Source organism: Spermophilus citellus (genome assembly GCF_964194105.1).
Source record: "Spermophilus citellus genome assembly, chromosome: 5".
NCBI classification, from domain to species: domain Eukaryota; kingdom Metazoa; phylum Chordata; class Mammalia; order Rodentia; family Sciuridae; genus Spermophilus; species Spermophilus citellus.
This window is the reverse complement of record NC_138186.1, coordinates 123,632,253-123,645,898: the sequence shown is the minus strand read 5'-3', so window position 1 is coordinate 123,645,898 and position 13,646 is coordinate 123,632,253. Positions and strand designations below refer to the sequence as shown.

The window sequence follows — 13,646 nt, the reverse complement described above, 5'->3', positions numbered from 1 at the left end:
CTCTGGGACTTTTTGCATCTGAGCACATCATTGAGTATTCCCTAATTTTTAAACTTTTGCTAACACTGAATTAATGTTTTGTCCATTTAGTTACTGCAAGATTTTTTCTGCTCTTTGGAAATGTTTTCTTATTTATTTTATAAATCAAATAAATGTATGGTAAAAATCAGAAAAATATACAAATCCTATGTACACTGTCACACAAATATTCCCAAAAGGAACAGTAATAAGATCAAGGGAAAAAAATAATACTAACATCCCAGAAGTGCTCTCATTTACCTGTTAAGTTACTGCATTATTCCTTGAAGGTGAACACCCACCTTCTAAAACCATCATTAGTTGCACCTTTTTTCGAATCATATAAGGAAACATGCAATAAGTGTCTGGCTTTTTCCACTGAATATTATATTTCTAAACTTGTGTATGTTTTTCAGAAAATTGTAATTCATGCTTCTTTATAATTTGTTTCATAATGTGAAATGTCACAATTTACTTATTTATTTGGATGTACATGGATATTGGTTTGTGCAATGGTTTGGGTAAGTGTCCTCCAAAAGACCCCTCTGTTGAAAGCTCCATCCCTACTCCTTAGTGCTCTTGGGAAGCAGAGCAACCTGTGGGGTCTAGATGGAGGAAGTTAGGTCATCAGGGCCATTCCATTGGGGAATATCAGGACCCTGGGCTTTTCTTCTTTCTCTCTTTTTCCTTCCCAGATGCCTTGAAGGGAGCAGCTTTACTCCACTACACACTGCTCATCATGAAATAATGTTTCACTACAGCCCATAATCCACTGAGTCAAATGACTGTGTCTGAAACCTCTGAAACAATGATCCAAAATGGACTTTTCCTTTCTTATGAATTTATTATCTCAGGTATTTTGTTATAATAACAGAAAGCCAAGTAACACAGGTTGTTTCCATTTGATGACTTTGTATGGTGCTACACTTAAAGGCTTATAAATCTACTAAACTTTTATTAAATATTCAACTGTTAAATTTCTGTGATGTAGTTTTACTGAGTGATACATTATGGATAGAACTTTTGTTGTGGTGGCAGTAGTGTTTCAGTACTGGGGAATAACCACAGGGGAGTTCTACTACTGAACTATATCCCCAAGCCTCCTTTCCTTTTCTAAAACTTTTGAGACAGGGTCTCTGTATGTAGCTGAGGCTGGCTAGAACTTGCTATCCTCTTGCCTCAGCTTCCTAGGTCGTGAGATTACAAGTGCATGCCATCATGACCAGCCTGAAAAAAACTATTTTTTCATCTAGTGCAAACTGTGATCTGTTAAATTATTAAAAAGAAGTACCGGTTTATGAAGGATTTCTCCATTTATTCTATATCACATTTGAATATCCACATTGATTTTGAAACCAAACAATTAAAATTTAAGTACAAGAATAAAATTATTTTTAATGTTTAATTGATCCTGAGTTTAATTGTGGGTAATGGAAAATACACAATACAGAATAGTCTCTGAAGATATTTGCAAGTCATATTTTATGCTGTTTTGCCATTTTCATGCAGGGTACCAAAGCTGCAAAAGCAATTAAATTTCTGATTTTTTTAAAATTTTTTTTTTAGTTCTCGGTGGACACAACATCTTTGTTGGTATGTGGTGCTGAGGACCGAACCCGGGCCGCACACATGCCAGGCGAGCGCGCTACCGCTTGAGCCACATCCCCAGCCCTTAAATTTCTGATTTTTAATTTTAATTATTAAAGTAAAACTAATTTTTATAATTTTAAAGTATCCATGGCAAATAATCTAAGCATAGTTTATTTACTTTGTTTATTAAGTTTTATAATTAGTAATAGGCATTATGTATGTTATTATTATGTATGTTAAGGTATAGCTTTTGGTTAGAGTTCCTATGATTCTTTTATAGTTTGATTAGAATTCTACTCCTCACTTATATCCCAGATGAACTTCAGGGGAAAGTCTTTCATTTCCCTTTGGAATATCTTTTCAAATCTTTCATTCTGCTCCACAGTAAAATGATGTTTCCAATCTCCAATGGTACCTAATGGGATAAGAACATGAATGACATGTTAAAAGACTGCCTCAACCATTGAACCCATTTGTCCCATTGTCCCAGATGTGGAATACCTGTCAAATTTAAGTGGAGCAACCAATATACCTCTTGTGGTAATTTTCTAATAGTATGTGAATATTATTGTGTTCACGGAATTTAAAAATTGGAAATTAATGGGTTAATCTCTTTTCAACCAAGCTAAATATTTGTTCGGGTCCACAGGATTGGAGACCTCATCTTTTCTTATACAGGAATGATTGAATAAAGAATCTAGGAACACAATAATGCAGTAAATAGATTGAAAATTCACTTCCCCGTATGTTAGCCTTTCCCACTATGTGATCCTTAGGAATAAAAAACTATAAAGATATGAATATATTAGAATTTTTAAAGTATTTTTAATATATATACTCCTGTATATATACTAAGTGAACCTCATACTAAGTGAACCACATTTATCAACTGTAATATAATTCTTACTAAAACCCTCCAAGATAAGTATTTCTTTCGTTTTCAATTTGGAAAAAAAAAAAAAGAGACTCAAGTATTTTCAGCTAATAAAATCAAAGTCATATAGAGGACCAGAGCTTCTCTTTCTGCATCTTTTTTTTTATACAAGATTAAACCATCATTATGCCTTTTTTTTGGTGGGGGTGAGTACTGGAGATTGAACTCAGGGGTACTCGACCACTGAACCACTCCCCACCTCTATTTTGTATTTTATTTAGAGCCAGGGTCTCACTGAGTTGCTTAGAACCTTTTTTGCTGAGACTGGCTTTGAACTTGCATTCCCCTGCCTCAGCCTCCTGAGCCACAGGGATTACATTATGCCATTCTTCCTAAGTGAAAAATAACTTGGCATTCCAGCTATCAGGTTCACTTGTGTAGACATTATTATTGGCCTTTGGAAAAGATAACAAGCTCTTAGGGATATGAGAATTGCTTTTTATCTGCTGTAGCTGTGGAATGAAAGGGAGAATTTATAATACATGTCATCAAAAAAAGAATTTTAAAATATATCAATATCTAGGGCAATGTCCATAAGATGTTTATATAATTGTTCATAAATTAATATCCATCATCCTATTGGTAAATTATAAGCCAATTATGACATAAAATGTGAATAAAGTAGAAGTGAAGTGTTTAGAATGTTTATACACTAAATGATTAAATTAAAAAATAACAATTTGAAGCCATGTGTGCTGGTGTATACTTGTAATCCCAGCAGCTCAGGAGGCTGAGGCAAGAGGATGTTGAGTTCAAAGCCAGCCTCAGCAAGGGTGAGGCTATAAGCACCTCAGTGCGAGACCCTGTCTCTAACTAAAATACCAAATAGCAGCTGGGGATGTGGTTTAGTGCTTGAGTGCCCTCGAGTTCAATCCCTGGTACTACTATACTACTACTACTAATAATAATAATAATTTGAATTTAAAGGGCATCAGTTACAAGGGAAATAATATTCATTCTTGACAACTTCTTCAAGCATGTAATAGGATCACAGTAAAAATGATTTCAATGACTTTTTGAAGTAACTGAATTCATAGCAGATAGCACTAATAAGATATCACTCTTTGTGATGACACATGGGAACACAGTAATCCAAACCTCCTCCCAGCACAGCAAAACACACATTGAGTTTACTCCTTAGATTATTCTAGAAGAAAAAGGGAAAATAAGGATTATTGTTCTTCTCATTTAATATACCTGACCAGGCTCATGTGACTTAGAAATAAGGCAATATTAATTAAGCAAGTTAATGTGTCAGTTTGTATACTAAAACGCTATGTTTCTTGAAAACCTCTTCAGATGTACTCTCAATTAGACACTTAATTTCTCTAGGTTCCAAATGTCACTGTTACTTGGAGAGACATATTGGAAGCACTTATTATTTCTCCTAGGTATCAAGGACTTGAAGGACAGCTTACATCTTGCTACTATGAACTACTGAATAGTACCTTTGCGCAGAAAATTTCCTTCATTGTTTCTCACTCCCATTTCCTGTTTTACAATATCATTATAATTTGCTTGTGGATTAGTCTTCATGTTCTGAAATGAAGCCTGTTTCACAACAGTATCCACAACTTCTTCACTAAGTTCTTTCTCAAGAAATCTACAGATTTTCAGCACTGCACTTCTGAGGTCCTGAAAGAGTCATGAGTATGCATGAGTTACAGCTAAACACACAACATTTTCATATTCTAGTAAAATTGATTCCTGAAATGCAAAGAAGTGTCATCACATGAACCAAGCAGTTTGTTATGAGAATGGGAAAACAAACTGACCTGATTATCTCAATTGATGCACAAAAAAACATTTAGTAAAACTCAACATCTTTTTATGATGAAAAGCTCAATAAATCTGCAATGGAAGGAATCTACCTCAACATGAAAAAGTCTTATATGGAACAGCTAACAGCCAACTCAACTAAGAGAGAAAGATTTTCATCTGAGATGTGGAGTAAGTTCAACTCCATTTTTCCACTTTTATTTATCATGATACTAGAAATACTAGCTGGAACAACTAAGCAATAAAAACAAAAAAAAAAGGTACTGAAATAGAAAATAAAGCAAATGAAATGATCCTTGTTAGCCCATAAGATTATCTTATACACTGAAAACCTCAAGAAAAGTACTCACACACACACACACCAAAACAAACAAAAAAAAACCCAAAACAAAACAAAACAAAAAACCATTAGAACAAAGAAATTTAAGTTGTAGAATAAGAAACCAAATATCTGAAAAGTTCTACTACCCAGAATACATAAAGAATTCTTACAAATCAACAAGAATAACAAAATCAGTCCAATTAAAAATTGGCAAAGGATTTAAATAGATATTTCTCCAAACTAGATATACACATGTCCAATAAGTACATGAAAAGATGCTCAGTATCACTAATCATTAGGGAAATGCAAGTCAACTACAGTAAGGTACCACTTCACACCCATTAGGAAGGCTACTATTATTTTAAATTTTTTAAAATTTTATGTATTTTTATTTCAATATTTTTATTATTAAAAATAAACCACAACAGAAAAGAATAAGACCAATGACACAGAAAAATTAAGATTTATGCATGTTGGTAGAAATGTAAAAATGCTGCAAATGCAATGGAAATAATATGAACCTAAAAACAGCATTACAATATGACCCAACAAATCCACTTCTGTGTATGTACCCCCAAAATTGAAAGTTAAAGTCTCAGAGAGAGATTTGTACACCATGTTCATACATCATTATTCACAATGCAGAATATAAAAGTGATGTGTATGTATGTATATGTATGAGATACACAAATAAAATGTAGTACATATGTACATTGAAATATTATTCATCCTTAGAAGGAAGGAAATTCTGATTATGCTACAAATGCATGAACCCTGAAGACATTATGGTAAGTTAAATGAGCCAGTCAAAAAGGACAAATACTGTATGATTCCCCTAAGACTGATCAACTTTGTAAACAAAGAAAGTAGAATGGTTTTTTACAGGACCTACAAGGGGCTGAGAGTGGCAAATGAGGGATTATAGCCTTGTGAATATAGAGTTTCAGTTTTGCAATATGAAATCATTTTAGAGTAGGATTGTGGTGATGTTGGCACAAGAATATGAACATACTTCAGGCCATATAGCTGTTCCCTTAAAAAATGGTTAAAGCAGGCTGGGAACGGTGGCTCATGCCTGTAATCCCAGGGACTCAGGAGGCAGAGGCAGAAGGATGGCGAGTTCAAAGCCAGCCTCAGCAATTTAGCAAGGTGCTAAGCAACTCTTTGAAACCCTGACTCTACTAAAATACAAAATAAGGCTAGGGATGTGGCTCAGTGGTCGAGTGCCCCTGAGTTCAATCCCTGGTATCCGCCTCAAAGTGGTTAAAGTGGTATATTTTATGTCATGGATATTTTATCACAAGTAAAAAATATACTTTATGTCATGGATATTTTATCACAAGTAAAAATTTCAGTGGGAGGATAAAACCTAAACAGAATTACTATAGGCAATAGTACTTAACTAGAAAAACTGTATCTCAAAGAGGTTATAACAATTTTCATGAGAAAGGAACTTTTCTTTCAATTCAAGAAGCAAGGATTTCTTTTCTGAATAAAAAAAAAATGAGCCCTCAACTAAAGAAACCTGAAACCCCTACCCCTATGAAATGTGCACTTCAAAGTGCTTGATACACTATGTGCTCACAAGAAATGGAGATGGGTTGGCAGGTTGGGGACAGAGAATACGGAGCCTTGCTAACTTCCTGAGTATGTTAGTTGTATTCTTGTAGGAGAAAAAATTTAGTGTGAGAGGATGAATAAAAATAACAGGTCCACAGAAAAGGCTCGGTAGTCACTCTAGTTGAACTGGGATAATTGGGCTGTGCAAAATAACCACACAAGGGACACAAATACCTTTTTCTTTGGGGTTGCTGTGACGGCTCCTCTAACTTTAAGGGTCCACAGGAAGAGAGAGAGAGTGCACATGCCCTGACCCCTTTTACTGAGGAGAAGCTATTCAAATGAGGCAAGGGGTCAGGTTTCAGGGGGCTGAGTCTATGTTCCTGATGTCCACTATCACCAGGTTGACTGACATCTGGGTAGGCCACACCCAAAGGCACAGGAAGAGAAAGGGACACACACAGGCATTTCCATGGAAGATTCTATCCTAAACTGGGTAAGGGGTTATATTACAAAAGAACAGGTGAGCATAGCTCCACTCATGGGGCTGTAGCAAGACACACCCATGCACTAGACACCATCCCTTGAAGCCACGATGGGTGGGGAAAGCTCTGCCACATTTCTGTGATTGAGTGCCTCAGCACCCAGCCGAGGAGTGTGACTCAGTCACATGCAAGGTTGGTCTCCCACACCACAGTTATTAACTTATTTCTACACCAAACTTGGGTGCAGAAAAAAATAATAAAATCAGGATATAAATGAATACAAAGGGATAAGAAAATGTGAACAAGCTCTAGCATAAAAAAGACAATAAAATAGAACTATAGATGTTACAAATGTAAAATTATCCGAAAGAATTTCAAAACAGCTATGCTTGTCACATACAAGGAAATAAGAGATAAAATTAAAATCTTTCCCCAAAAGCTAACTATTATTAACCAAAGTATGAGATAAACCCCCAGCTTGTTAATCAAAATGTAGACTTTAGTGAATAATTTTAGTGGAAGATGAAACACAGATTGTTTTAGTCAGGTTTTTCATTGCTGTGACCAAAAAACCTGACAAGAATAAACTTAGAGGAGGCAAAGTTTGTTTTGGGGCTCACGGTGTCAGAGGTTCAGCCCATAGACAGCCGGCACCATTCCACAGGGCCTGAAGTAAGTCAGAACATCATGGTGGAAGAATGTGATGGAGAAAAGCAACTCAAGACATCACACCAGGAAGCAGAGAGCGCTCCAATCAGCTCATGACATTCTACCGCAAAGGAATATCCCTGATGACCTACCTCCTCCAGCTCTACCCTACCTACCTGCCTACAATTACCACTCAGGGGATTAATGCCCTGCTTAGATCAGGCCTTTTATCATCCTATCATATATCATCCCTAAACTTTTCTTTCATAGTCTCACATATGATCTTTTGGGGGACAGATCATATCTAAACCATAACATAGATTCAGAGATTCTTTTCTAGGTCTTGCTAGAGTCTTGCACTTTGACCAGTTCTTCAGCACACCAGCCATTACCTAATTCTACTACCTACTGCTGTCCAATATTCTAGCCATATTTCACAAAATGGTTTTTCATGTAACACAACGGGCAGCTCTCTTCTTTACCACTGTATTTGTGGGGTCTCCAAAGACAACTGCCCCACACCCTTCAGGTATGTATGCATTTCTTTCCTAGAGGTATCAGCCAGTTCCAATATATTGAAGGAAAAGATAACAGGGTGGGAAAGATTAAATCTCTCATATCAGACTCCCCCCAAAGGGGAGTATCATTTCTATTAAGATAAATTAAAGTATTTCCAGAATTTTTACATTTTAAAATAAAATACACATATGAAAATGACACGCATTCCAGAGCCCCCCAACAAACACCCTTTCCTCATTTTAAACCTTGTCCTTCCCCCAATGGCAACCTCCATCCGTATTATATGATAATTAATCATTGGTCTTTTAACTTGATTTTTGCCACCTAAATATGAATCTTTAAACATTATAGTTATAATTGCTTCTAGTTCAATTATATACCACTCGACTCTACTTGTGACAGGAAAGTAGAAAATAATCCTGCATAATCATTAAGGTTCCAGGGCTACCACTACTAATTAAGTGAGAAATGTGAAAAATCCTCTGAGAGAAACTGCCCTGAGTTTATACATCTTGCTGGGTTTATCACTGGAGAAGCAGGCATGGGCAGTGTTTCATAAAACTACCAAGACATTTCCAAGAGAAGCAGCAGACAAAGGAAGACTTCAAAATGTATTCCAACTTTGATGAATACCCAATTCTTTAAAAAAATAGTTTGCATGTTGATGGACCTTTATTTTATTCATTTATTTAAATACGGTGCTGAGAATAGAACCCAGTGCCTGACACATGCTAGGCAATCACTCTACCACTGAGCCACAACCCCAGCCCTGAATATCTAATTTTTGATAACATTGTGAGGTTTCTCTAGAAAGAGCTCTAAAGTTGAAAATTTGAGTTGACCAAGGTCTATATTCCTTCTCTCCTTTACTTCCTTACTCCATCCTACCCCAATAAATTTTAATCACATTCATTCTTCTCATACATTCTTTTTTTCTTTTTGGCATTGGAAATTGAATCCAGGGCCACTTAACCACTGAACCACATCCCTATTCCTTTTTATATTCTATTTTGAGATAGGGTCTCATTGAGTCTCTTAGAGCCTCACTAAATTGCTGAGGCTAGTTTTGAACTCTGAACCCTCCTGCTTCAGCCTCCCAAGCTGCTGCCATTATATTCTTTATAGTGATGATGTTCAAATTAATGGCATTAATAACTAAAGGCAGAAATATTTTTTGAGCTTTTGATTTGTATTTTTCATTTGTTTCTCAGTCTATTCATTTGATTTCTTCTAAATCACTTTAATCTTCATAGGTCAAGAACAACATCATATTCAAGCTCCTCTGATCCTCCTCTAACCCAACCCTGCCTCAGAGTGCCCTAAACACCTTCACGAATGAGACCACTATCTGCACAGATGCACCAGCTGGAAATAAAAAAGCATCATTGATACCTCTCTCTTTGTCATTTGTCCTTTGTACAATCCCTTTTCTTTTTATATCTTAACTGTGCCTCAAAACTCTGTATTCTCTTCATTCATAATGACATTACTCCAATCCAAGGAAGTACTGATGTTCAGTGGATTAGCACACTGGTCTGTGTCTGGACTGGATTCCTTATACTCGCTATTTTTTTCTTTTTAATTCATGAATGGAAATAACATTCCAAAACATAAATTGTATTCTATGGCTACCCCTCTTAATAATTCTTTAAGAGGCTCTTGACTACTTTTAACTTTAAAGAAATCACTCTCATTAACATAGCCTACAGATCTTATAAAATCTGGCTCCTACAAAACCCCTCTATATTAATCTTTCATCTCTCCCACATTGTTCAAGTTCTTCCCTTAGGTCTTCAAAGGTCTCATGTATTTTCCTTTTTTCTTATAAGTCTCTCCCATTTCTTTTCTTTCTGTTAGCTCTTATTTATTTCAGGAAAAAAAAAAGACCATCACTTTCAACTGTACTAGATACTCTCAGTACATATGCACATTGACATTGTAGTTAGACTTTTCCTTAATAATTTCACTTATTACTTTTGAACTACATATACTAGCTGGGTGAGTACCTGTTTTCCCTGATAGATAATGAGTTCTGTCTATAAAAAATTCAGTCATCTATTACTCATGATTCCATGCCAGTCACAGAGCAATCATTCAGTGATTGTTTAAGTAACTGAATAGATGATGTATTAGTGAATCCAAGTACCAACCAGAGTCCACAGAACAATAAACTTCAACTATCTTGTGTTTGAATTACACAAAGTTTTCAGGCAGTTTTGAAACTTTCACCAGCATATAAGCATCCTATGACTTCACATGAGAACTAGTTTTAAGATTCTCTTTAAAAAAACAGGAAGAACATGCCTCACAGGGCTCACCCTCATCTATAGCAACAATTATCCTGTCTTTGAAGTGGCTTCTTCCCCCAGTGTCATGGTGTTCCTTGATGAACTTTCTTAAGTACAACTACCATGGAAAAATTTTGTTGTATGGTGTATCCTCAAAAAAAAAAAAAACCACTAAACTAAAAACAGAACTACTGTATAATCCAACTGTTACATTCCTGGGAATATATCAAAAAGAAATAGAGTCACCATAGAAGAGACAACTCACATGTTCATGTTTATTGTATCACTATTCACAATAGATAAGGATTCAGCCTAGGTGTCTATCAAAGATGAACACATAAAGAAAATATGGTGCACGCACACACACACACACACACACACACACACACACACACACTGGACTATTATTCAGATATAAAAAATGAAATCTTCCAGCAAAATTCATGAACTGGAGGAGATCATGTTAAATAAAATAAGCCAGACATACAAAGACAAGTAGTGCAAGAGGCACACGTGAGAACAACAACAAATATGGACTGAAAGTAGAATCGTGAATACTAGGGCCTGTGAAGGGTGCAGGGGGAAGGGGAGGTAAGAGTGGAAGAAGGGAGATTGGATATGATCAGTACATGTTGCATGGTCATATAGAAATCAGATAACAAAACCCGTTAATATGTAATTAATATTAATAAAAATGATTTACAAGATTGGTATCCTAGATATTTGAGGTTGCCTTTATTGCTACAGTTTTTAAATGATAACCATGGTGACTGTGTGTAGTGAGAACAAACACTTGAGGAAAACCACTAATAATTAATAGATAAGCAGGAAATTAGAACCCCACTTACCCCCCAAAAGCCTATGAAATATGTATGAAAATGACTAGGAGAATGAGTTTTCCTGAAACCAGGAGAAAAAAAGGTTTAAAAATAGAAATTTAAAAAATACTTCTTATTTTACCTTTTTCATATCTTCATAGCTCATGAACAGAATATTGAAGTCATGTCTGTGTTCATACCAGCCTTTTATGTGATCAAACCAACGACTTCCCACCACTGTGCAAAAAATAATTAGTAAGAAGGTGAAGATGTTGCACTTATTGAATAGCAAAGTATTCTCTCTTTCCTCCTTATAGTCACAAAAACAAAAATAAAGGCCCCAACCACTGGACATCTATATTACTGTTTTGAAATGATTACTGCTTAGGGGAACAATCATGGTTTTCATAGAGAAGTGACCATGAAAAACAACCTTATGGATGCAGGAAGGCAGCAATAAAGAAATGAGAAAGCCCCTGGGTCTAAGTTTAAATCAGATTTCTTTAAAGCAATTTCCTCCACTTTCCTATATCCACCAGAAAACACACGTGTCCATTTTTCTTCTCATTCTCTAAGATCTCTGGATAGCAAAGCTACCTGTTTACAATGAGACAGAACCTGAATGTAGTCTTTAAATGAGTGAGATCCCGATACTTCTCACTACAAGTCCAGTAGAACAGTCAATCCTCATCAGTAGTGGAGTGATAAACTCCACCATGGCCCTAGAAGGCTTACCACAGGTCCAGGAGAGAGTACACAAACACCCTGATCATTCGTGATTCTGGAATGTATTGTTTTAATTATATTTGTAGCTAGTTTAATTTGATAGAATACGTGTAAGCCTCTTATGGACTGGTCAAAATGTTTCCTAAACAACATGCCTTTGCAAATTTGACAAGACCCACATGGTCCTGGCAAGGAAGGAAAAGCCACTGGGTGGCAGACTAAGTTGATGTGTCATAGTAACTACTCAAGAGCATCCATTGTACAATTGCCCTTTTCCATCTCTCGAAATATCTTCCCTAAGTTTCTTGATAAATAAACTCATAGTTACCTTGTCCATCTAGAAACATTTTTATATAATTCTCAAAAGTTTCAGAATTCTTTAATATAGCCACCCAATTTGAATAATGAAAAAAGGAAACCAAAACATCTTTAGGATTTCTGTAGATATAAAGAATCTGCAGGAAGAATTAGAAATAATATTAACAATTCCAGTATATTATTTCAAGTTTTTAACCATTGAATAAATCAAAATTATTTTAATCCATTCTTCTAGTCATGGAAGATTAGGTGTTCCCCCAATTTTTCTCTATTATAAAAAGTGTTGAAATAAATTCTTTTACTTACAGGACAGAAACTGTACAAAGAAAATTAATATGAAAAATACCACTAATGAAAAGTTGAATCAAAAAAAGTTCTTTCACAGAATACACAATAATTATTGTCAATAACCTATAAAAACAGGCTTAATCTCACTACTGAGTATTGACATGTAGGTTAAGATCACTTTAACATACCTCTTCATAAATAATACATTGAAAAAATTTAAAAGTCTGATATGTATCATTACTAGGGAGGAAGTCAAAACATGTCCATTACCAATTTAGCAGGAACTGATACACCTGCTTTCTTGAGAAAATACAGTCCCCATTCCATAAAACTGAAAATACTTGTACTTTTTTCTTTGCAGTTCCCTTCTTGGATGTATATTATAGGAAAATTCCTGCATATGTGCCCAAAGGCCATTCTCAAGAACACTCATAGGTATGAGTGATATGCAAATGCTGGAATATTCTAATTTTTCTATGAAGAGAAAATACAGATCTGGTAGAACTACTCTCAGAAGTTATATTATGCAGCAGTGAAAATGGCATTTCAAATCATGAACAAACAAGAGCATGTGGCAAAATCCCAGAGAATTAGAGAATAAGGAACAAAATGAAATTAAGTAAAATTGTAGGCCAAATGATTTAACATGAAGGCCCATAATTTGTTTTCAAAGACCAACAGAAAAGGAACATTTTTACACTGATGATCATAATAGAAAAACTTCAATGGAAAAGTTCCAGTAAATCTGTAAGTATTTTGATTTAGCCACAATCATAGTAGAACACTTACAGAGAATTGTCTTTAACAAAACAATAAAAGCAAAAATAAATTTATAAAATTGATTATTAAAATTTTGTTTTATTTATTTAATTTAGTTTTTAAAATTTGTATAAGTACCCAACACAGAAAATTTATCTCCTTTTCTCATGTATGAAACATATTGCATGTTTGAAAACTGATAATCCAATTGACAATTAACTTTTAAATAAATTCCAAAAATTAGAATATGTAAACACCATCGCCCATGGTAGAAAACTATACAAACACTTTCAAACTAAAAAAAAATCTTGCAAGAGCTGAAACCAATTATAAAAGTAAAACTGAAATAACAGAGTTTTAAACATTAACAAAATTATATCCATAGTCATACTAAAAGTGATATTCATTTTAAAATGTTAATATTGACAAATATAAACACTGGAAATAGGTAAACTGAACATTTAATTTAAAAAGATACAAAGATATATACTAAAATTAGACAATAATTAAAATGAAAGTATACATCCAGAAAAAAAGCTAGTTCCTCAGAGGGTGAAAACCCAGTAAAATAGAAAACTCATTATAACCTGAAAA

General features: G+C 34.8%; 1 protein-coding gene across 1 annotated transcript in view; it reads right to left on the bottom strand.

The window, feature by feature from the left end:
- Positions 1 to 1,901: 1,901 nt before the first annotated feature.
- LOC308650295 (amine sulfotransferase-like) overlaps positions 1,902 to 13,646 on the bottom strand; it is a gene marked incomplete at its 3' end in the record, with an annotated part of 35,221 nt that continues 23,476 nt past the window's right edge. Inside the window, exons 4-7 of the mRNA XM_081296365.1 lie at positions 12,016 to 12,142; positions 11,104 to 11,198; positions 3,991 to 4,177; positions 1,902 to 2,023 (exon numbers count right to left, since the gene is read on the bottom strand). Coding sequence (XP_081152491.1) covers positions 1,902 to 2,023; positions 3,991 to 4,177; positions 11,104 to 11,198; positions 12,016 to 12,142 — 531 coding nt within the window. The remainder of the gene's footprint in view (positions 2,024 to 3,990; positions 4,178 to 11,103; positions 11,199 to 12,015; positions 12,143 to 13,646) is intronic.